Source organism: Equus przewalskii, chromosome 28, assembly GCF_037783145.1.
Source record: "Equus przewalskii isolate Varuska chromosome 28, EquPr2, whole genome shotgun sequence".
NCBI lineage: Eukaryota > Metazoa > Chordata > Mammalia > Perissodactyla > Equidae > Equus > Equus przewalskii.
Window position 1 is genome coordinate 22,991,166 of NC_091858.1, and position 25,171 is coordinate 23,016,336.

Here is a 25,171-nt window from a genome sequence, read left to right on the forward strand (position 1 = left end):
AGGCTTTGTGCAGAGGTGACACCTGCGCAAAGATCAGATTGTGATCAAACAAGGCAGATGCTGCTGCAAAGCTTCCCCTCCGCTGGACGGGCACTTCAACTGTAAACTATCAAGATGAAACCATATGCAACAGATTTTAGATATGTTTATATTCAGCTTGAAAAATCAATAAATTGGGGATCCTTTTAAATAGACTGCCTGAATTTGACATGAAAACTAGTAAAACAACATTGGTTTGGGAAACTTAGCCACTGCCATTCCCCAAAGAAGTTCGTGACGAAAGTACTTTTTAAAAAAGGCCTAAGAAAGTCAGCACCATGACTAGAACAAACTGAATCTGAGTCAAACTGGCATATTGTACCAAAGATGACTTCGCTATTTTTTAAAGAAGGGAGTAATATCTATTAGTGACTAGGATTTTTCCTATTTTCTAAAGGGAGTAATATCTATTAGTGACTAGCATTTCGACGGAATTAATAACAGGATGAGACACAAAAAATATGTCAAGACACAAAGTTACAGAATGGCATATTCCCAGATTAATATACTCTTATATATTAAGTAGTATGTGAATACATACACAAATTCTGTGTGTGTCTATGTATAATTGATAAAATGACGGATTATAAACACATATCAGATTCTTCTCAGGAAAGCCTAAAGAACTTTTCTTGGAATAAAGGTCCCCATAAAGAGGAAGCTTGGTCAGTTTAACTTGTATTCTCTCTACAGTGCAAAGTGTTCAAAATTAAGTTGTCCATTTGTTTGCATTTCTCTCAGATCGTCTAACATCTCAGACTGTCAGACAAACATACATAATATAATACTTGTTCTTCCGTTTTTCAAGTGATAAATGGTGTGCTGAGGCTTTGCGTGCTCCAACCGCGTTGTAGGTCTGCCGAAGGAACATCAAGACACCACTTGGAATCTCTTTCTGGAAGTCAAGGTCGTCCTCTGAAAAGATTTAGACTGATACTGTGAACCTGAAACACCAACCAAAAGTAAAGTAATTCTCCTTAAAATGTTAAAAATTCCAGCTCTCAAAGGAATGGTTTTGTACATTCCATGCAGATGATATTTTTTAAAAAGAAAAAAATTATTTTAATTTCCCTTTTACACAAACCAGGAAATAGTCATATGCAAAAACCACCATTTTGGGTCCTGAGAAGAAGGAAGTATGCTCCCCCTTCACCAAGCCTGGGTGCTGGCCACCTGTTCTCCCAGAGCTGGTGGGTTTGCAAGAACCTTCTATCCCAAGGTGGATCCCTAAGGCCCCGGAAGTTGAGCAGGGAGCTCTGCCAGACCTGCTACTTCACAGGGACAGAAGCAATGTCAGCTGCCTTAAGATCCTTCCCACTGTTGGTGATATCCCCTCAATTTCTCCTTTTTTTCTGCCACAGAACAAATGTTCCTAAGTTAATAGTTCCTGGTGCTTTTTGACCTAAAGGCAAAAATAAGAAAGAGATATGTCTGCATGTCAGAGAAAAAGAAATAAATCCTTAGAAATACAGAAACATCTCTCTTATGTACCCTTGATGGCTTTTATAGAAATTAAAAAGGCTCCCAACTATCAATAATAATATTTGTCACAAAGTTATTGACAAGAGAATACACTGACTTAGTATTTGGTGAAAAAATTAAGAGTGCAGATTTCAAAACAAATTCAGAGCCCAGTTCCCTCTCCTAATCTCTACTGCTGTGTGTGCCCAACAAACTATTAGCCATCTCCCCTCAGCATGCTGCAGGCAACGTCTCCAAAACTGAATTCATCAAGAGTCCTTGGATTCCCTCCTCAGGACCACTGTCTGCTGGCCGTCCGCAGAATCATATTTGTCAACCTTCACTCCTTCTGTCTCACACCACGTGACGTTCATCCTGATGCCTGCGGCTCCCACCTCCTCCAGAGGCCCCTTTACCCTCCTGCATCTCCAGCTAGGTGGCCCTGCTCATCACTCTCATAGCCCTCTCCATCTCCCCCACTAGACTGAATGTTCCTTGAGGCACAGACCAAAACATCCTTGGTGTTTGAATCTCAGCCTTGAGCACGGGACTGGGTACAGAGTGAGCACTTGTTACCTTGTTATTGATTAATAAACAAACTTGGATGCTTACTTTCCCCCTGCTCAGCCACAATTCTGTTAAGAGCATTACCTGACAATGTAGCATGGCTGCCTTTTAGAGAAGTAGCTGTTGTCATTGACAATGACCACTAACACTGATAGGGAACGTACAAGAAAAAAAGCAACAAAAAGGCACAGTAGCCTAGAGCTATTAGCATTGGAGAAAAATCTCGAAAGGCTGAAGAATCTTTGACATCACTATGATATTGAACTATAGAAGAGCTCATGCAAACAGTGATAAACCTATGTTGTCCCAATGCTTAAATTTTACATTTATTTTAAAATTATAATATATTAAATATTTCCCTTAAAACAGCAAATTATCCTTTACATTTCAGATTATCTATAATACAAATGGTTTATGATTTTTGAGCAACAGTATATGCCTGGCATCTAGCTAGGTCCTCTGTATACATTCTCCCAATAGTTATTTTATCCACTCAGCTTGTTATAAAAGAAGAAACTGAGGCCCAGAGAGGTTGAGGCATTCCCAAGGTTGCACAGCTAGTAGATAGTAGAGCCAGGAGGAAACCAGGCAATTGATTGCAGAGTGGAACACCACATGACTCATGACAATGCTATGTTGCCTCCTTGAACAAAAGAGTTGGTAGCAGTTTTGAAAATTACCACATCATTGGCCTGCATTCAGACTAAAAACTTTATGCTTCAAACAGCCTCTGAGGCTGAGAATGGGTATTTATCTGTAAAACTCTAAATTATAAAATAATTAGGATATCTGTATTAATTTTATCAAACATTTTTATAATTAGGTCTTCAAAGAGAAGTAAGATCAGGGTTTCATTTAGGAGAAAAGCATGAAAATTCCAAAGCAGACAGCAACACTGATTTCTCCTAAGGGACATAAGACAGCATTTTCCTTTTTTATGAGAACGAGCCGCCAAGTTAATAAAGAGCGTTTGGGCATTTTCCCCTTTACAACCAACAGCTGGCAAATGCTTGTCTTTGCAATTTTGCTCTTTATAGAGATTTTTGAGGTCTGGCCATAGACCACAAAAAGTTGGTATTTCCTCTTACATGGTCAAAATAGTCCTATGAATAGAGATCATCTTCAATTTCTCCTTCTGAAACTTCAAAGGTCACATATTACATCATTTTATTTATATATGGAGAACACTGACCTGTCAAACCTTGACCTGTCCATGTGTGACTAGCAAATTCCATCACGGTCAGTGAACTTTTTCGAGGCATCTCTGACTGTTAGAAGAAAAATAAAATGAGGGATCACTTTTATGGTTTCAAATATTTTTAAAAATTAAAGTTATTGGTAACGGACAACTTACCCGAAATGTATGGGTTGTGCTGGGCCTTGAAAACTGTTCCACAGTCAGAGATCTTTCTCGAAGAGGCGACCGTTCTATACTGTCCGGTATCGCACTTAACACACGGCTTTGTGGATGCCTTCCTCTGTACTAAAGGAGGGATAAGAGGTTCTTGTTTAAAATAAATGCAATCCTTAAAAAGACAAAGGGAAATCTATATACGCTTTAACCATTCACTCACTTATCCATTCACTTGCTTATTTGAAAACTTTTATTTAGATATTGCTAAGAATAAAGTCTACTAAGCATAAATATCAAAATATATTTTAATGATGTAATTGTATTATTTAACCAGATAAAATGGTCATGTCCTAACAGGTAAATATGAATTAAAAGACTTAACCACACAAAATTCTTAATTTAAATCATAAGAGAAATGTAATTCTGTATTTGAGAAGCTTCAGACTTTTTTAATGTGATATTTGCCTTCTTTTATGATTTCACTCTAAGCCACAACATTCTTAGGATAAATATTAAAGTTTTACAACTCTTGCCTTCTGGGAATGGGAGAGTTCTTAATTTATGCCAGGCATTATTCAACATCTATAAATTCATTGAGTCCTTACAACATTTCTTTGAGGTAGGAATCATTATTGCTCTTCTGTAGATGAGAAAAGTATGGATCAGGGAGATTAATTTGCTCCAAATTGTACAGAGAGCTTGTGTGGCAGGATTCAAACACAGATCTGCCTGTCTCCCCACCTAGCCTTCATGCTATTTTCTTCTCTATACCTTCTGACCATCAGATATTTCCTTGATACCCAGACTTTCTGATTTATTTCAAGGCACGTGTTTATTTCACAAAATAGTGAATAAACCCCCCTACCACGTGTAAATTCTCACAAGCCATTTACTTTCAGGAAGCAGATTATGGAGATAATTTATGGTACTGAGTTCATTTGGAAGCATCAAAATTATATTTTGTTTGTTTGTTTGTTTCCCAACAGACTATCTAAATGGCGCTCTTAAATATAATGAAATCTGTCTTACAGAAACTGGGCGAGATCCGGGAACTGCCGCGCTCTGCTCACCAGCCTCCGAGCCTATTGGGGGTAACCTGCTCCGCGAGGTTTGAACTGGTGGGGAGGACAGGCGGTCTATGCCGGCTTGCCTGTAAACACAACAACACGTCACTTAGCATCCGGGTGCAAAGAGAGTGAGGGATAGACCCTAGATGAAGTTCCTGATCTGAGCCATTAAGCACATTCTCCCTTCCCAAAGAAACGCCAAGTAGAATGACCTGAGCTTCAGGAAGACAAATGTGAGCCAGAGTGGACCACTAGCTCCAGTCGCCTTCTTGTTTAGCACTGACTGTCAGCCTGTATTTCCTGAGTGCTGCACTATGCCAGCCACTGTGCAGAACACAGAAACAATCGAAGAGCTATTTCCTTCCCTTAAGGAGCTTATAAGTAATTGAAAACACATGCAGTAGAGTACAACGCAATGCAGTTTGTATAATGAAGTGCTATGGTCTATGATTCTGAATATAAGGACTGTAGAAATTTAGGGAGTGGAACAATCATGAAGGATAATATTAATTATACAAGTGCAGGGCTTCTATGAGAAAAACTACAAAACTTTATGTAAGGTCACAAAAAAGAGATATGTCACAAAAAGGGGGGGCAAAATATGTTCTCTGATGGGACAACTAAAAATTGTGAAAATGTTAGTTATTCTTACATTTTTAATAGATTTAATGCTATGAAGTCCAATGGGATACTTTTTCTTCTTGTGGAATTTGATGACCAGATGGTAAAACTTATTTGTCAGGATGGGTGAGTAAATTTTAATAAAATAAGGGTAAGGATGATAGGAGAGCTTCCCTACCACACATTAACACTGAAAAATTAAATTGTCTGGTTTGTGCGCAAGAATACGGATAGATATGCTAGAAACAGATTCTAATTCACTTATTCACTAATAATAAAGTTATGAAAGTTAAAATATGACAATTTTGCACCTATCAAGTTTTAAAATACACATACAACCCAAAGTTTAGAGGCTGCCAGGAAAGAGAGCGTCTTGTGTATTGTACTATAGTGGGACTATAAACTGGTAGAACTATTCCAGGAAAAACTTTGGAAAAATATTTCAAGAGGGGCTAGCCCCATGGCCGAGTGGTTAAGTTCGCGCGCTCCGCTGCAGGCGGCCCAGTGTTTCATTGGTTCGAATCCTGGGCGCGGACACGGCACTGCTCATCAAACCACGCTGAGGCAGCATCCCACATGCCGCAAGTAGAAGGACCCACAACGAAGAATATACAACTATGTATCGGGGGCTTTGGGGAGAAAAAGGAAAAAAATAAAATCTTTAAAAAAAAAAATTTCAAGAGCCTTAAAAACAACCATAACTTTTGACCTGGTAGCTTTACTTCTAGGCCTGCACCATCAAGAAACAATTTAAAGACATCCTTATTAAGATTTATATAAAAAGATGTTCGCTGCAGATTACAACAGTGAAAATACAGACGAAATGAAAAGTTTCAGTAATAGGGAAATACTTGATAAATTATCACATACATAACCACATGATTATTTTTCACTCATTAAAATCATGCTTTCAAAAATATTTAAAAATATGGGAAATGTGAATAATGTTAAGTGAAAAAAGTAGGTGAAAAAGTGCCACATTATACAATAGCGAGATAACAGTATTAGAAAAAAGATAACGGAAAGAAAGGAATAAATATAGTTACAGACAAAATTGGTAGTAAGTTTACTAACAGTTGTCATTTTTATATTTCTGTGTTGGGCATACAGGCGATCTTTGATTTCTACTCAGATTTTTGGTATTGTCCTAATGTTCCACAATGAACCTGCAGTATTTCGATAATTAGAAAAAATATGTTATTTCAATAAAAGTGAAAGATCATGAACAAAATCATGGAAGTTAGAATACGCATGGCTGGTATGTTTGTGGGTCAAAGAAAAAACTGATGAGAAGTACTGGGAAAGAGGTTTGTACATCAAAGAGGGTGATGTTGTCCCCAAAGGGTAAATATTGGTTCTCGATGGGACAAAAATATCTTACTCTTTGTATGTGTAAAACACAGATATAAAAAACAGTACATGAACCATATATAGTGTATTTGTAGTATTAAATTCCCGGGTGGGGGGCCGGCCAGCGGTGCAACGATTAAGTTCGAAAGTTCCTCTTCAGCGGCCCAGGGTTTGCTGGTTTGGATCCCAGGTGCGGACATGGCACCGCTTGGCATGCCATGCTGTGGTAGGCATCCCATATATAAAGTAGAGGAAGATGGGCACAGATGTTAGCTCAGGGCCAGTCTTCCTCAGCAAAAAGAGGACAGTGGCAGCAGATGTTAGCTCAGGGCTAATCTTCCTCAAAAAAAACAAAAAAAATTCCACAGGTGGAGGAGGAATTAGAAAAGATACTCTAAATGGGCTCCTTAGCATGGAAATCAAACCAAAAATGTTGGAAAACACAGGTCTACAGATAGGGAGGGGCCAGCACAAGAAGGGAATGTACAGTGGAGGCGTCTGAATTTATTTCAATAGGAAAGAGAAAAGGTTTTCGACAAAAGCCTGAGAGCGGAGCCCAGGTGGACCGGGAGGAAGAGGGAGCCAGTGATGTGCTGTTGACATGGGCATGGGGTGAGGAAGGGGTCCCAGGTGGCCACAGCGAGAGGAAGGAGGGAGACCTTGAAAGAATTAGCAGAGCAGATCCAAACAAAGCTGGAAATATCAGTTCCAAATTGTGAAGGAAACATTACTATCAAAAAGCTGGAAGTGGTGCCATGTAACGCAGCCAGTTGTTGGTTAAGTACTGGCACCTGCTTTCACCTGCCACCCCTTCCGGGGGACCACTCTGTAACTCCCTCCCTTGCTGCAGAGAACCCGTGGCTCAGTGGTCCAGGGGATGACCTCCAAAACTAGACAGTGCTGTGGGGGTGTCCCAGCTCGGCCACCCCTGGTGGGATGATCTTTGGCAAGTTATTCAACTAAAGAAACAGCCTCTGTTTCCTCATTTTCGATTTGGGATAATATGAGTACCCACTCAAAAAGTTTGTGGTAGGGAATAAATAATAAATGTGATTCATTTACCTGTTGCTGGTAACACAGAAAGCAATCAAAAAACACTAGCTGCTATTAACCTAAGTATGGGCTGACACTTGAGTAGGTGAGAAAGCTGGAAAGCTCCCTTGTAATTCCATGATAAAGGAAGACACAGATTCCTTTCTAATAAGGCGATGATTTGATGTTGGTCCCTAAGGTCAAAAGCTTTTCTGAAACTCCCTATATAGAGGGAAACACATCCTTAGAGATAAAAACTAGTCAGCATACGCTCCTTTTATTTTAAAGCATTTTACATACATTAATTAATTAAACCTCACAATAAAAGTATTAATCATGCAATTTAAAAGCATTAGTGAATTATTAGTTTTACAGACAAGGCCACTGAAGGCCATCCAAGATCATGTCACTATTAGTTTCATTTTGCCTCACTGCCTGTGCCATGGGACGCACTGCCTGACTTTACATTCTGGTATGCAGCTAAGTATACTCCTGGAACGAACTCCTGGTAAATACTCAAGTTGATGAACTATTTAGAAAAGTGTCCACATAAAATGTGACAGAGGATGCTTTGTCTGGAATAAACCATAAGCCCTATTTGACAAGTGTCTCTATCCTCCGTGGCCTTTGGTTTACCGTGAAGGAAACAAGACTTACAGTTTTGTTCCCCTAAGAACTTCCTCACTGCACACATTGGGGGTTTTCATTCTCTGCGAGTCGGAAGTAAGAGAAGGCAGCCTCCTATGTGTCGGCGTTTTCTTTGCAGAACTCTGTAGCCCACGACTATCTGAGATTCGTCCCAGACGATACCGTGCGGAGGAAAGAGCGCTGGCTCCTACACCCAATGATTTGTCCTCTTGCTCATTCCTGGGGGAGGCAAATCAAATTAATTACTCAGATGTAAGCACTGCGAGAACAGCACACATATATATTTGCCCATTACTAGGCCTAGTCTCGGACAGTGCCTGGTACCATAGAAAACAGTCCTAAGTATTTGTTGAATGAATGGACAGATTCTCATTTCCAATCCAATTTCAATGTCAATGAAGAATCATCCACTGGAAAAATGATCTAAGTTTCTCACTATTTGTAATCAAATAGCATAGCACACAAGATTAAGAATTCCCAGCTACATTCCCCCTTTCTTATCTGCTCCAACCTAATAGTAACTGTTGTGTGGTTGATATCAGAACAGTGTGTTTTTATTCTTACACGGTGGCTGGATCCAGGCACACCTGGATCGTGGGATTAAATGGGATTCTCATTATCTCATGTCCTCTGTGGTCTTCAGTGCTCCAGTGTGTCCAGCATAGGAAAGAGGCTGGGGAGTTATTTCTTATACGTGATGATGATCAAGGCTGCCCCAGGGAGAGAAGCCGAAAGTGTCCTGCCCTACATACCGATCTATATCATCCTCTGGGAAATATAAGATGTCCTGACCTGATCCGAACTGATTCGTGTCCAAAGTTATAAGACCACCCGATAACCAGACCCCAACCTGCACTGATACCATTTTAACAACTTTTTTTACATGATCTTTCCTTTGTCTTGTAAAGAAATAACTCACATACCTATGCCTTATAAATTTAGCCCTGCCCTCAACCCAGTGTAGCTCTTCCCTGTCCATGGGTCCCGTCCCGGTGCTGCAGCTCTTCACTCCCCATGGGTCCTGTCCCCATGCTGCAGCTCTTACTCCCCATGGGTCCTGTCCCCATGCTGCAGCTCTTCACTGCCCATGAGTCCTGTCTCCATGCAGCAGCACTTTACTGCCCATGGGTCCTGTCCCCATGCTACTCCATGCTATTCTCTGAATAAAAGAGCACTACTGCCGGACCTTGAGAGTCTAAGAAATCTTTCTTTCGACTCCTTGGCTTGCCGAGCCCGCATCATACGTACTGTGTTTTATCTGCAAAATAGGTAGGTCTCTGCTGAAGCGGTTTTGCTTGAATTGTCATCACACCATTCAAATCACTATAAAAGTTGCTGGAGAAGCGATGAATCTGAGAAAAGCAAAAACAATAAAAATGGAAAAGCATCCAGTGTCATTGTAATTACTGATGCCTGTGAGGAATCAGCAGGAAACAAATCTTGCCCCCAAACTGACTAATCTGAGGAAAATTTAATAAAGGGGCCATATTTTACACGATGTGGAAAGAGAGTTTAACAAGGAATAGCTTGATTCCCCCAAGGCTTATAACAGTGGGACACACAGCCACACCAAGGCCCAGAAGAACAAGAAGTGAGGGAGAGTTTCCTGGAATCTGGAAAGGGTGGCTGCATGGAGAAATGTCACCAATGCACTGTGACCTGGTAGAGAGGCCAGGAGAAAACAAAGCAAAACCCCACTCTCCTCCCGCGCTCTGAGCTCCCGGAAGCTGCAGGCGAGGGAGCCCTCAGCTGCAGTCAGTGCGTATCAGCGTCCAGGGCACACCAAGGGGAGGAAGACAGCAGATCTTGGAGAAGGAAAGAAAAGGTGTCGCAGCTCCTAACTGGTCTGCTTGCCTTGGACCTCTTCTCCTACCCTCATCCTCCTCAGCTTGCCCCAGGGAGCTGCCCAGGAGAGCAGGACAGCCTGGGAACATACCCAAGCACAGATCTCAAAGGCTTACCTTTGCCTCCCAGTTCTAACTGCTTCCTGGTTGGTGACCTTGGAAAGACTACATTGTTCTTAGAGTTTTAATTTCCTAATCTTTAAGCTGGGGATAATGATACCTACTTCATAGAGTTATAGTGAGAATTAAATCAGATAACATTTGCAAAAGCATGAAGTAAGGGCTAAGCAATTATTAATTCCCTCTTCAGTCCCACAATATGACCAACTAGGATTTAAAATAATATTTAGGCAACTAGACTTTTGGTGGTGAACACGATGTAGTCTATAGAGAGTAGAAATACAATGATGTACTCCTGAAATTTATATGTTATAAACCAATGTGACCTCAATAACAATAAATAAATAAAAATAAAACAACACACAAAATAGAGGAAGATTGGCACAGATGTTAGCACAGGGATCATCTTCCTTAAGCAAAACTAATTAATTAATTAATTAACTAAAATAAATGTTATCTTTCAATATAAATTAATAAATAAATAAAATAATATTTAGATTCAGGCAAGCAGGATGTTAACACTAGAATTCTATTCTAGTTCAAGAACAGATGTAGCAACCCCAATCACATCTTCCCCATATTGAATATACATAAAAAGAAGTGTTAGAGGAATAAATTAAGACATATTACAATTACCACTAGAACGCTTTGACTGTTTCAAAGTGGGCTCTATTAGAATTTTATTTTTACTTTTAACTTTGCTGTCCATTCATTTTCTTTTAACATTTATCCAAATGAAAACAACAAAACAGCTGTAAAAAATTTTTTTAAAACCATAAAAAGCTTTGAAAACAACAAAATATCTGAAAAAACTAGATTTTGAAATTTCCATATTTCTTGTTTATTTGTATTGGCTGATACTTAAAGGTTCTTTTCTATGTTGTCATCATCTGTTCATTTTTATGTGATTTATAGTGCCTATTCTAATATGCAAAGGGGGAAATACTGTTGAGCCTGTCAGAGCAATTTAAAGAGACCAAAAAATACAATAAGCTGGTCGCAATTCTAAAAGCTACTCTGAACAGCAAAAGCAAAGAAGACCTACTGTAAAGCCCATACACTAGCGAAGAGAACAATCCTATTAGATATTTTTGTTTTAAACCCTTGCCCGCTGAACCGCATGGCCTATTCAGGCCTGTGTCCTTTAATCTCGCAACAGTATGCTGTTTATTTGCATATTGTATATATGCCAGGTGCATATCTCAGCTGCCTCGAACATCCTCCCTTTTCTTCTTCAGCTTAACAAGTCTTGCCTATTATCTTAGTTCATGTCTTACTCTACTTTGTGAAGGGTGTGCTATTCTTCCTTCGAACTCCACAGCATTTATGAGCTATAGGACATCTAATTATAATTATAATACAATATAATACATAATTAGTATTTGATAATAAAAGCTAACACTTATTGAGTGCCTACTCTATGCCACACACTGTAGTAAATGTCTTATATCTTTTAATTCTCACAGCTTCCTACCTCATAGATCCCATAGATAATGATACGGAGATTTTGAGAGAAAAGAACTGATTCAAGATCACAGAGCTGGGCCAGCCCCATGGCCAAGTGGTTGTGTTCCCACACTCTGCTTTGGTGGCCCAGGGTTTCGCCGGTTTATCTCCTGGGCGCAGAACTCGCACCACTCATCAAGCCATGCTGAGGCGGCATCCCACATAGCACAACCAGAGGAACCTACAACTAGAATATACAACTATGTACTGGTGGGCTTTGGGGAGAAAGAAAAAAAAGAGTGGCAACAGATGTAAGCTCAGGCACCAATCTTTAAAAAAAAAAAAAGGATGACAGAGCTAATAAATTGTGACGTCGGGTTCCAAACTTGTAGTCTATACCCAGAGATCAAACTCTCATCCACTCTACTATCTACTAGATTGCCTTATCGTGTGTGTGTGTGTTCGTGTGTGTAGTATTGCTTGGCATGGCTTGACTCCCTCCAAGGAAAGTGTATGGACCTCAAGACCAGGAATCCTGTCTTATCCTTTTTCTCTGCTCCCCCACACAAGGTAGGCTGTGCAGAACATGTCCAAACTCCTTAGCACCACTGAAGGTCTCCCATGAACACCTCATCCTTTCCAGCCTCATTTTCCACTAGATCTTTGAATAAGGACACATTTTGAGAAAAATTTATTGAGTGCCTAGTATATATCCAGTTCCATGTTATGAGCTCTCACAGACTTAGATGATGTTATCTCCACAACAACCCCTTGGACAATGTATTATTCTCCTCATTCTATAGATAAGGAAACTAAAGTTTAGAAAAGTTAAACGATATAGACAAAATAATTCTCATTATAGGTCTCCTGATTCTAAATGCCCTGGTCTTGCCACAACGCCGCTGCTGGTCCCAGTATCCTAACCTCTAACCCTCAGTCCAATCACTGTTCCCCAGACACGCCCCGGCCTTCACGCCTCCATGCATTTTCTTGGCCCGAAATGACCCACGCAGACTTCCTACCCATGGAAGCCCTGCTCATTTGTTCACGTTTCTGCTCAAATTCCACCTCCAATCTAAGAGCTCAAGCCTCAAGCTCCAGCCAGAATGAATGATTCTCTCCTTTATTCTCCCACATTACTGTCTTTGCACATCGCTTACAGAATGCATCGCATCTGACTTGTATTATACTTCTTGTTTTACTAGGTCAGGAACTACACTTTGTTCAACTATGTATCTCCTCAGAACACCTAATACAGTCCACTTAATACAGACTCAATAAATGTTGAATGAACCCAAGGCATACTCATTGGTCGATTCTTTCATCACTCTGTCGGGAGGAGAGGACAAGATCTGTAACCTTCAAATTGGCTAGAAATATTGGGAGGAAGCTTTTTCTCTCTTCAAAAACATGGAAACAGCTCTACAGCTCAAAGCAGGTGCAAAAATCTCAAATCTGAGTGTCCCTGCTCTATTAAAGAAGATGATGATTCTATTAAACTCCATGAAATAATTATTGTTAAGTCTTAGTCTTATTGACAAACAGACCCAAATAACTTGCTAACAGACTTTAATAGACTGGCACTCTTGACAAACTGAGGCCAGAGATATGAACATTGAAGGAAAGAGAAAGACTTGTGGGAAAGTATCTACCTGAGCTGGATTAAGATGAGAAGCCAGGGACACACTTCGAGTTTCAGAACTTCTGGATGGGGGGACACTGGATACATCAGTGTTAATACGGGATATGAGTAGGTGTGGAGATTTATTCTCAGCTACTTTCAAGTTTTCTTTCTGTTTTTTTCCTTCTGTGGCAACAGAAAAATCAATATTATTAAGAAACATATTATCTAATACATGTACTTAAAATTCATTATTCAAAGAGAATTATTTGGGGCCAGTCCCAGTTGCCTAGTGGTTAACTTTGGCATGCTCCACATCAGCAGCCCAGGTTTCGTTCCCGGGCATGGACCTACACCACTCGTCTGTTAGCAGCCATGCTGTGGCGGTGGCTCATGTAAAAAAGGAAAAAAAAAAAAAAAAGAAGGGCCAGTTCAGTGGTGTAGTGGTCAAGTTTGTGCACTCTGCTTCGGTGACCTGGAGGTCGCAGGTTCCGATCCTGAGCACAGACCTATACATCACTCATCAAGCCATGATGTGGCAGTGTCCCACATACAAAATAGAGGAAGATTGGCACAGATGTTAGCTCAGGGACAATCTTCCTCAGGCAAAACGAGGAAGCTTGGCAACAGATGTTAGCTCAGGGCCAATCTTCCTCACAAAAAAAAAAGACAAACAGAATACTTGTTCTTGAGTTACCACGAGTCTGTTATGACCACTGAACCTTGCTGTAGAGGGCAGGGATGACACAGAGCCATGTCACACTTCTCCACACACACATTATGAAATGCCTATCATTTCAGTGGTAGGTGGAAATATAGGGATTATAAACTGGAGCAAGAAAGATTCTCAGTAGTTTATAATATCCCAACTAATCCCTTTGGTTGGAAAAAGGAAAATATTGACATTAACATGATCATTACCCTATTGTACAAATTGATTACATAATGCTAGTCATTAACGTCCACCACTGACATTTCTATGATTTGTTTCTGCTCAATTTCAAGTGGTTTAGAAAATATTTTATATGGTTAAATGTAGGGACTGTTAAATTAACTGTTTAAATTTTACTTTACAAGTAATGTCATAAACAATTAAAAACCAGTATCCCATTATTAGAGAATAGTTAGGTGAGTTTTTTTACCACACACACAAGAATGACCTCTAGCCTCTTTCTTGTCTATTTCTGTGTTTTTTTCCCTGAGTGCATATATATTATTTTTATCATTCAAACAGCAATAATGTCCATTTTCTTTTTTGTTTTTTTGCTGGGAAAGATCCACCCTGAGCTAATATCTCTTGCCAGTCTTCCTCTCCTTTTTTTTTCCCCTCCCCAGAGTCCCAGTACAAAGTTGTATATCTTAGTTGAAAGTATTTCTAGTTGTCCTATGTAAGTCACTCCCACAGCATGGCTACTGACAGACAGGTGGTGTGGTTCCACACCCGGGAACTGCACCTGGGCCACCAAAGTGGAGCACACCAAACTTTAACCACTAGGCCATCAGGGCTGCCTCAATAATGCCCTTTTTGAAGTGACTAAAGATCACTTGTGAACAAAGGCAGAAAACCCACTTCCCTTCTCACCCCAATCATGTCCTAGGTGTGGCCAAGCTGGGGAGCGGGACACACAGCTAAGGAACAGGGGTCTTTTTTTCCTTTTTCATTAGGCCAAATTCTAGAAATAAGTACCTGTGAGTGTAATTTCCCAGTTTTTTCTAATCAGCTCTTCCAATATTTCTACCACATTTGTCCAGACGTCATCAAACACTTCTGCAGCCACCGCATCTTTGATGCAGTCATGAGGGGAAACGGGAGGAAGTCCATGTTTACGCCACGTCCTACGATGCCGAGCTGATTTTGGTTCAAGGCATTCGTCGTCACTAAGGATAAAACCCACTCTAATTACTACAAGTGTCAACGGTCACAGTTAAAATAATGCTATCTATCTAACATGCATGCATCTATGTACATTATACATATGTAAATAAACACAGCATTCTCTTGTTTAAACAGCACACTTTTTAACGTACCAACTTTCAATCAGGAGGCAAATTTTTATTATATTTGTAGCTTTTGTTTAAGAACCAAATATGCGTTTAGTGCAGAGACTGAACCTTCCCCTTTGCCCTTCTGGTCAGTCAGGTACAGGATACCAGAAGCCCCCATGGGCATGAAGGCCACCAGCAGCCTTGTCCACTTTCACCAGCATGCTGTACACAATTATTGTTTTCGGTGTGCACCATGTTGTCAAAAAGAAAGGGAAGCGTGGCTCTAGCACATACACTTCCTGCTAGGAATCTAAAAACTTTTGGAAGCACATTGCTCTCAAAAGCATGGAAAATCTTTGGATAAGTGAAAAATACACCAAACATTAAGTGAGCATATAATCAAAATACATGCCAACCAAGTTAATATTATTATACTATTACATCAATGTCAAAGAAAATTCTATTTACTCTTCTCTTCTGTCAAAAGCGAAATACTCTTCAATCTTTCCATCCACATCATAAACCTCTTCTTCGAGGGATGAACACGCTGGAAGGTGAGCAACCCCTGTGCAACCAGGGCCCGGCAGGGGAGGGGCCGAGGGTGCTACTGGGAGTATCTGAGAGCCAGAGATGCACAACCTATGGAGAGAAGCAGACTGTCTCTGAGAGCTGGTAGAACGTCAAAAATACGATGTTTGTGTGATCATGGAGGATCTTTCCAATAGCCATAAAGCACAGAGCCCCAAATTTTAAAAATCACTAAACATTACATTGGACAAAAGTCATATCCCTAAAAGCAACATTTTTACACAGGCATCATTAAAAGTTTCAAGGACTTCTTAAAAGCCTAAGTTATTCTAGGAGTTTGCATCCTCTTGGTTGAAATGAAGGCATGGCACGGCACAGTCCCAAAAATGTGTGAATGGCATAGAGATTTTACCAAAATCTGTTCGTGAGCAAAAGAAAACAGGAGAGAGCTTTATTTCTTCTGCTACTGCCTTGGGGCTTAGGATCCATCACAATAAGGCAGTTTTTGATTTTGCTTCTCACCCACCTTTCAGAGTCTTTGAAACAGAGTTCAAAAGTTAACTCCCTTGATATCTGTGTTACACACACACACACACACACACAAACAGTCATCATCATCAATTTAGAATCAGAAGCATCCTGGGAAAAAAATGCTGTGTACCTGCCCTTCATTGAGCTCTAAACTCCCAAAGTGATGGAGCCAAGGCTCATGGCTGAGATAGACAGGAAAAAGAATAACTAAAATGCAATTAAAAATACTTTTCAAAAGTATCTTGTAGAAACATACTCTCTGATGTTGCTGTTGCGTTCACAGGCATCAAAGAAGGGTTTGTGGACTACAGAACCAGGCTCGCTGCCCTGGAAATGTTGGAAGCCTTCATCAGTTGGCAGGATGAGCTGTCTTCCTAATACTCTGCAAGGTAAAAAAAAAAAAAAAAAAAAAAAATTAGGAAACTCCTAATATTCTTATTGGAAAAGGGAAAAATGTTTTGCAATCTTAAAAATCGGATAAAATAATATTTTGAAGGAGCACCTATGAAGGAATAAGGTACATATTGTACATGAGAAGCATAATGGTGTCACAGAAAAAACAGAGGCCTTGAGGCAGAGGACAGACTGTTCTTGCCACTGATGCAGAGGCTTGAGGCAAAGTTCTCTGGCTCTCAAAGCCACTGATTCCATTTGTTTGATTTTGTACGCAAGATAGAATAATCATAGTTACCTTGGTGTACTGACGAATGGCTTAGAGATAACATGTTGATTCGAACATCTATAGTAACGCCAGGCACACAGAAGTTCTCTACAAATGTCAACTGATACATATATATAATAAATAAAACTACATAAATATATATTTGGCTTCTGTTCCTTGCAGTCTTTTTTTTTCTACCCTCCCCTCCTTCATTTTTGTCTTCCCTATGTAAGACAACAGTGGCAGGAGCAGTCTGGGCTCCTGTTTTCAGTAAGCGCAGCATGCCTAGAAAAGTAAGCATCCACGATTAATATCTAGTGGACATATTATGCTCTTTGTTTATTTATTTTTTTAAGGTGATGTTGATGGGTTTCTTTTTTCTTTTTGTTTCTTTGTTGTTGTTGTTGAGGAAGATTGTCCCTGAGCTAACATCTGTTGCCAATCTTCCTCTTTTTTTCTTTTTATCCCCAAAGCCCCAGTACAAAGTTATATATCCTAGTTGTAAGTCATTCTAGTTCTTCTATGTGGTATGCCGCCACAGCATGGCTTGTTTGGGTCCTCACCCAGGATCCGAACTGGCCAACCCCAGGCTGCCAAAGCGGAGCGTGAGAACCTAACCACTCAGCCTTGGGGCTGGCCCCCATATTATACTCTTTAAAGCAAGGGGCTTGTGAAGGACTGAAAATAAAAATTCAAACCCTACTTAGTTAAGATTTTTCTTAAAAAGTTACCTAGATGAGGTAACCAGAAGATGCATTGACATTTGTATGAGTTTTCTAGTTTATTCTCCCCAGATATAATATAGAGGGACTTCAGATAACTGAGATGGATTTTTTCCCCTAAGTAGGTCTGGCTGAGTGATTGAAGGAAGAAAAGCTTGCCTTTATAACCAATCTATATTCTTCATCTTTGACATAAAAAAAACCAATGGTCCTTCCTACATAAGGAGTCTGGGTGAAATGGTAAGATTCCTCTATCTGATCATTCGGCAAATAGTTACCCTGTTCCCCTCCCCTCCCCCCCCACCCCGCACGGTTCTCAGCACTGACGACAGATACATGTGCTCACATACTAGCGAATGGGAAGCTCATGGATTATTTCCACCCTTCTTGCATTTGTGACATATGTAATGCCTTTGCGAGAATGAGTGAGATTTGCTTCTCACAAATTAAAATGCACTCTAGTATTGGAATGTCTCGATATTTTCTCAGATACCATGTCAAAGGATACGATTTCTCAAAAAGGACACGTGTTCTGGATCCATATTTGGACTGGGCAATGCTCTCAGTCAAAATGGACTCGTTGTATTAAGTCAGGAGGGGGCAACGCCGCAAGCCACTCCAGAGAATTCCTATGAACAACTTCCCTACCTGAGATGGAGGGACCTTCGTGCCCACTCGCTGCATTCAGCCAGGAGATTCTGAGTCTGAGGGCTCACTTTCCCTTCAAATAACATTTCCTCGACCTCCCAGAATAACTGCTGTACTTTCTGTGCGTTGGCTTTGTCAAACTCCTAAAAAAGAAATGCACGTTTAGTTACAAGACAAAAAGCTGTAGGAATATGGGCTTCATAATCAATGATACTTACAAACTTAAAGTACCGAATACATAGGAGGGAGTATGACAATAACAAGAATGAAGACTTTGCAGTCAGACATATTGGTGCTCTGATTTTTAGTCTTCTAATAAGTTACATCCCATGCTGAGCCTCAGTTTCTTTAACTGTTAAATAGAGATAATTTCTACTACATGAGTTATGAGACTTGAGATTTTGCATAGATATAGACGCAGATATGAGTATACATATTGACACAAACCTTCATATAGAAACTAGAACACACACACCTATAAATCTATGCACACACACACATACACATAAATGTACACCAACATAAGTTCCTCATATAATTTGGTGTGACACATCTAAGCACATCTGCAAAATACAAGCTATTTTTTTTGGATGATGATGATACCACTGAAAAAGAAAACTACTCTTATAGAAAAGGTCATTCACCTTCTTTTAATCAATGAAGCAAAAAAAAAAATCTTGTTATCCTAAGAGGCACGGTTATTAGGGTGAAACCAGAGTATTAATTTTTCCTGTCTGGTCTTAGGAGTTCTTGGACTGGCACCGCGGTGAGTTGTGGGTGAGAAAACCTTTCAGCACGTATGTTCTCCACGGTTGGAAGAACCGCCCTACGGCCCTCAGAGCCAATGAGGAGCACGCAAACATTACTCTGGGAGGACCAACACCGCACAGGCAGCCTCCAAGGCAAGGGCACTGGTTATATTTCCTTTCTTGGGTGTGTGAACTTGAAATCTAACTCACAACTCAGACCAACAAAGTGCATGTTCAGTCTGACACAGCTGATCCAAAGGGTCAATTCAGATGGATTTTCATAGACTTCTACAATATTCTCCACGTTACTTCTTCCTTCAAACTGATAATAAACTGCATTTGTGGAGTGCAGAGGCGTTGAATTCTCTCTTTTAAAATGCAAATCAGCAGCAAACCAAGAATAATATTTGTCCTAGTAAGGGATTTGGGGGCTGGGGCGTAAAAGGGGGCTTACTTTCAATTTCCTCTCTTTTGCATTCTGTTGCTTTTGCAAATATTACCTCTCAAACAGTAAATAAAAGTTTTCCAGTGAAAATCAGTTGTAGGGTCTGGAGTAATTTAAATTGTCCAAATGGAAGTCGTAAGAGCCTCTCTGGATAGTGACATGAGGAGTGTACTGAAGGAATCCCAGAGCTCGGACAGTCCTGGCTGGCCGATGACTCGCCATCTGCAGACTAATGAGGAGGGTGTGTGAGTGGGGGGGACAGGGAGTGGGCGTGAGGGTGGGGACTGGTCATCAGAAGTGAGAGAGTCACACTTTGTTTGCAAAAGTCTTGAGCGCTTCAGAGATGACTCCCTCCCAGCCTCGCCTCCCACGCCCTTCTCCCTCCCACAGCTTTGAGAGTCACTGCCCGGAAACCAACAGGGAAGTGGATCCACGCGAGTGTCAGAAGTGGGGAGCTGCTGCTAAAGAAAACCAGAACTCAAACAAGAAAAAAGCGGGGTCAGGACCCCGAAGGCACTGGAGTGGAGGGTTCTCCCCAGCCACCGAGGCTTCACAAAAGGCCACCCTCTGATGGGCAGAGTGCCAAAGAAAAGCCTGAACTGTAGACAAAAAGCTCACCCTGCTGAAATCCCACCTCCAAAAAGGAGAAAAATAGGGTTAAAGTTAATAGCGTCCACCAAAGTTAGAAGGCGAAAGTAAAATATCTGACTTAGAATATTGGGGAAAAATTCCTTAATCATGATGATTTTGGTTTTGTTTTGTTTTGTTTTGTTTTGCTGAGAAAGATTTACCCTGAGCTAACATCTGCTGCCAATCCTCCTCTTTTTGTATGTGGGCTGCCACCACAGCATGGCCACTGACAGACAAGTGGTGTAGGTCAGTGCCAGGAAACCTGGCCCAGATTGCTGAAGTGAAGTGAGAAGAACTTAACCACCAGGCCACTGGGGCTGGCCCTAATCATGGTGATTTTTTACAATTTTTACGTTCCCAGTTTTTCTCTTATTCAAGTTCCTAATTGTCAGAGTCCATCCTGAATTTCTAGCCACGGATATGATATATAACATACAGAGGGGGAGGATTGGAAAAAACAAAACTATCAATATTTAAGACTCTACGTTATGAGATTATGAGTGATTTTTTTTTTTTCTTTTTAGGAAGATTAGCCCTGAGCTAACTGCTGCCAATCCTCCTCTTTCGCTGAGGAAGACTGGCCCTGAGCTAACACCCATGCCCATCTTCCTCTACTTTATATGTGGGACGCCTACCACAGCATGGCTTTTGCCAAGCGGTGCCATGTCCACACCTGGGATCCGAACTGGGGAACCCTGGGTGGCTGAAGTGGAACGTGCGCACTTAACCACTGCACCACTGGGCTGGCCCCATGAGTGATTTTTTTTTTCCTCATATTTTCTGTATTTTTAAGTCTTTACATGTGCCATGTAAATACTTTGATATGTATGTATATACATGTGTGTATTAGGTAATGACTTTAAAATTAGGAAAAAAGATTTTTTTTTTAAAAGTAAGAAAGCAATCCTTCATTATAAATTGGAATCATAGGATTATCCAAAATATTCTGAGACATACATCATCTCTCCAAGAGTAAATGGAACTCCGCTCGGTAGATAGGCCAGTGGTAGAACTCTGTGTCTCAGACTCAGACCAAGAGCTGTGGGCTTCTGGGCGAGAGGTACTTCCACTGGATGAAAACAATGGCAGGGAGTCACTGCAGGAACAAACGTGAGTAAGATAAATAACATTCCCAGGGAAGGGGCTATACTGGCAAGCAGCTTTACTTCTCTGAGCTGACTTCCTCTTTCTTTCTTTAAATAGATTTGTCAGTTTCACAGTACACAGATTTTAAAATATTTATGCAGTGTAACATTTCACTAAGCTAAATATAAAACTGCTTTTTCCCTGCTAGAAACTCACAGCCAATCACTGACTTTGCTTCCCATCTCCCTTACAGGCATCCTCTGATTTTAAAGCAGAAGCATTTCACAGGTTAATTCTCACCAGGTATATTTATCAATGGCTTTCTGCACATTTCTTGTAAAACGTGTAGGCAGAGAATCTTTGCTTTTCACAGCAAAACTGTGCTTTCCAGATCCTTCTGACAGTCCTTTCCTGAAAAATACAATCAGATATGAACAGTATCTCTAATGTAATAATATGCCTTTATTCATTAAGACTTTCCAAATTTCCCTTTGTATAAAGTTGCTCATCTCCTCCTGCAGTGTCTCCCTAAACACATATGTGTGCCTGTACACACACACACATGTGCACACACCACAAATCCTCAAGAAATTGAGGCCTAGGACCTTACCATTTTTATTTTCCTTAGACTCAAAGTTGCTATTAACCTACATGCACCTTTGCATAAACTGGAAAAAAACAAACAACTTTTTGTGACTTAGCCAGATTGGTAAAACTTTGTCCAAACTCTGGACAGACACAGCCTCATCCCAAGACTCGGCAAGGAAAACATGAGCTGGACTCCAGGTCCCACTCGTCTCTTAGGCTTGCAAAAGGCAACCAGCCTTCCAGGGAAAAGTCAATAATTCTATGCTAATTCTGAAATACATCAAATTCTTCTGACTCACTAAACACATAAATAAAAGAAATGATTGAAACACACAAACAATAATTCACTTTAGTTTGGTGTTGCCGTTTGGGGTATAGCCTGATTTGTACAGAGTTTTAAAATATCAAAATTAATGGAAAACTAAAACAGAAGAAATCTTGATTTAAATAAGGTATTAAATGTTACTGGTGCAGCACAGTTAGTGTTAATCATTAAAATGCCCTTTCAATGAACCTCTTAAAACATTTACATCCCTCTAGTCAAAAATATCTTCCTCAGGTTTAACAGTAAACAACTTGTACTCTTTTATAGAAATCACATTTTCCCACACAAATAACTTATATTTTATATTAACTGATGATACGGTCATGATTTAGAAAAACAAAAGTCAGCTATCAATATTTCTAACAGGGAATCACTCTAGCATTTGTTAAAAAAAAAAAATTGGGGACCAGCCCCGTGGCCTAGTGATTAAGTTTGGCGTGCTCCACTTTGGTGGCCTGACTTTGGAACCCCGAGCGCAGACCTATACCACTTGTCAGCAGCCATACTGTGACAGCAACCCACATAAAAAATAGAGGAAGACTGGTACAGATGTCAGTTCAGGGCAAATCTTCCTCAAGCAAAAAGAGGAAGATTGGCAACAGATGTTAGCTCAGGGTGAATCTTCCTCAGCAAAAAAAGAAAGAAAGAAAGAAAAGTTTGCATTCAATTAAAATTTTCAACATTTGTATTTCTGAATGTAAATGAAGTTTTAAAAAATATTAATATGAGAGAATAAATTCTGCCCTTAGTTACATACCTATAGTATTCTACAACAAGGGGAAATTTAACAACAAATTGATTACAATAAACAGAGGTTGGAAAGAACTTCTGCCTTCTACATATGTCTTATATGAGATAATAATAGAATTATATGATTTTTTCCCCTCCTATTGCTTATATGTCTTAAGTACAACCAAGTAATTCTAAAGATAAGGTGTTAAAAAAGAGACCAAAGAAAAGAACACAGGACAAGCTTTTATGCTAATAAACTGCTTAATCTTCAGCCCTGTGCAGTTGGTTTTAAAATTATCAATTACTTATAATTTACATATGACTCAATATACGACATAAAAGAGGCAATCAACTAAAAATTGCATCAAATAGATCTGCTTTGAACATTAAGAAACATATCCTGGTATATGCGTTAATTTGCTTGTTATTGAGAAATCATTTTAAACTTCAGGGTGGTGAATCGAAGAAAACATTGTTCCTTGTAAAATCTACCTAATAATAATGGTGGACTAGAATCTTGCTCTGCCACTGACAGCTGTGTGCTTTGAGGAAGTCACTTTTCGTTTGCTGGACTCGTGACAACCCACATCTGTAGAACAGAGCCAATCCTGTTAACTCTTTTGTACAGTGGTTGTGAGCCTTAAATTAGATCGAGTGTGTAAGGTGTCTAGGTAATCAGTGGATAAACCAGGTTGATCTTGCTCGGTGCTGTTACTGTTACCATGTGTTACTTTATGAAAACCCTGTGTTCTTATTTCTTTATACCTCCCAAAGCATTTTAGATTATATAGTTCTCTTTTGGTACTTCGGCTTTTTATTGTGAAGATCTTGACACTTTACTAATTTTTTAATTTGTAGCACCTAAAACAACGCCTGTCACATAAAGACGGTCTGTGTTTGTTGAATCAATCAACAGGCAAAGATAAATTAACGACTTAAACGAAAAACATGTGTTTGGTCTATAATTATTCTGAATGTTCATGCTTAATACAAAAGGTTACATCATGACCAGACACAAAAATATTTTCCAAATTCTTACAAAGAAAACAGTTCAGTGGATACCAGGGGAAGGGGCGGGGGGTGGGCACAGGGGGTGAAGGGGAGCACTTATGCGGTGACAGACAAGAAATAATTTGCAAGTGAAATTTCACAATGATGTAAATAAACTATTATGAACTCAAATAAAAAACTATAAAAAGCCACTTTTGTGGCTTCTAGCTCCTCCTCTGCCTTTCCTGCAACCTGAAAACTGAAGTCACTAATCAGATCCTTGCCAATCTGTTTTGTTTTCAATGAACAATAATTTCTTCCTCCAGAAAATGCACCCTTTTCCTGAGGGAGGCGGAGGAAGTCTTTTCAAACTAAAAAGAAAATTTACAAAGTGGAAGAATGAATTCCTCTCTCCACATCGCATCACATCCTTGCCAAGATCAGCATGCCTGCTCACTTTGCAGGGTAGCTGAGGACAGGAGGTCTTGACCATGCAGGGATGGTGGGGCGATTATTACAAAGTGGATACCTTGAAACACCATCTACGACCATATCACTCCTCCAACTTTTTTCTCCTCTGCTTTTCCCTGCCTCCTCTCCTTAAAGTCTATTTCTGTGGAAGTTCTCGAACTTCAGAGTTCAGTGTAATAACATACATCTGACCACAAAATTCAAAAGAATTCTGCAGAAGAATTTGAGCCCATTAACTCAATGACTGCCCAAGGTCATGAAGAAGGTAGGGATGCAGCTGGTCCCAGGACCCAGGCCACCTGACCTGCATGTCTCTCCAGGAACCTCGAGTTACTGACGTTGCAAAGTAAAATAGAATTTATAAAATTTGCCTTTTCTTTTTATGTTTTGTTTTGAGTCTTCGGTTTCTCTGTTCTCTAACCATGCACTGTACTGTTATTTCATGCAAAATATTGAACATCTTTAATTCCCTGTAAACTACCAACTTCTAGGTAACCTCTATAGTCTAAGGAAGAGTACACAACTTATGGGATGTGTCCTATAAATATTTTTAAATATTTAAAACTTGAAAGTTGTGGAATGTCTATTAAGCTTTTATTACATAAAACATAGACATATAACATTTTTGCACTAGTTCCTGTCTATACTGCTTAAATTTTAGAGATGATAAAATACTGCTAGTCGGTACATTTAAGGCTGTTCATTTGGGGACAGGACCTAGGTTTTAGGGTAGACAAGCGCAACCACCGCACTATATCGCACTAATTTGTTGGTGCAGCAAAGTTCAGGCTGAGTCCCAATCCCCGAGAGTCACTCCAGCCCAGTCGTCAAGAAAATGACTCGATTCTCTTTCTACGTTTTAAAAGTCGCCTTGTGATAACCCATCAACCTCTGCCACCTTGCCCTGCA

The 25,171-nt window shown here is 40.0% G+C and overlaps 1 protein-coding gene across 3 annotated transcripts in view; it reads right to left on the reverse strand.

Annotated features, from left to right (window-relative positions):
* Positions 1–516: 516 nt before the first annotated feature.
* FAM149A (family with sequence similarity 149 member A) overlaps positions 517–25,171 on the reverse strand; it is a 54,788-nt gene continuing 30,133 nt past the window's right edge. For 2 of the 3 annotated variants that reach the window (XM_070598987.1, XM_008530797.2), the window contains exons 2-14: positions 21,457–21,567; positions 21,028–21,166; positions 18,247–18,389; positions 16,472–16,597; positions 15,625–15,795; positions 14,858–15,048; positions 13,202–13,356; positions 9,388–9,491; positions 8,149–8,358; positions 4,451–4,571; positions 3,422–3,550; positions 3,260–3,335; positions 517–983 (exon numbers count right to left, since the gene is read on the reverse strand). In XM_070598987.1, the coding sequence (XP_070455088.1) occupies positions 910–983; positions 3,260–3,335; positions 3,422–3,550; positions 4,451–4,571; positions 8,149–8,358; positions 9,388–9,491; positions 13,202–13,356; positions 14,858–15,048; positions 15,625–15,795; positions 16,472–16,597; positions 18,247–18,389; positions 21,028–21,166; positions 21,457–21,567 (1,750 nt within the window). In that variant the 3' untranslated portion in view covers positions 517–909. Of the gene's footprint in view, positions 984–3,259; positions 3,336–3,421; positions 3,551–4,450; positions 4,572–8,148; positions 8,359–9,387; positions 9,492–13,201; positions 13,357–14,857; positions 15,049–15,624; positions 15,796–16,471; positions 16,598–18,246; positions 18,390–21,027; positions 21,167–21,372; positions 21,568–25,171 lie in introns of all 3 variants that reach the window. The other variant, XM_070598988.1, reaches the window with a different exon arrangement.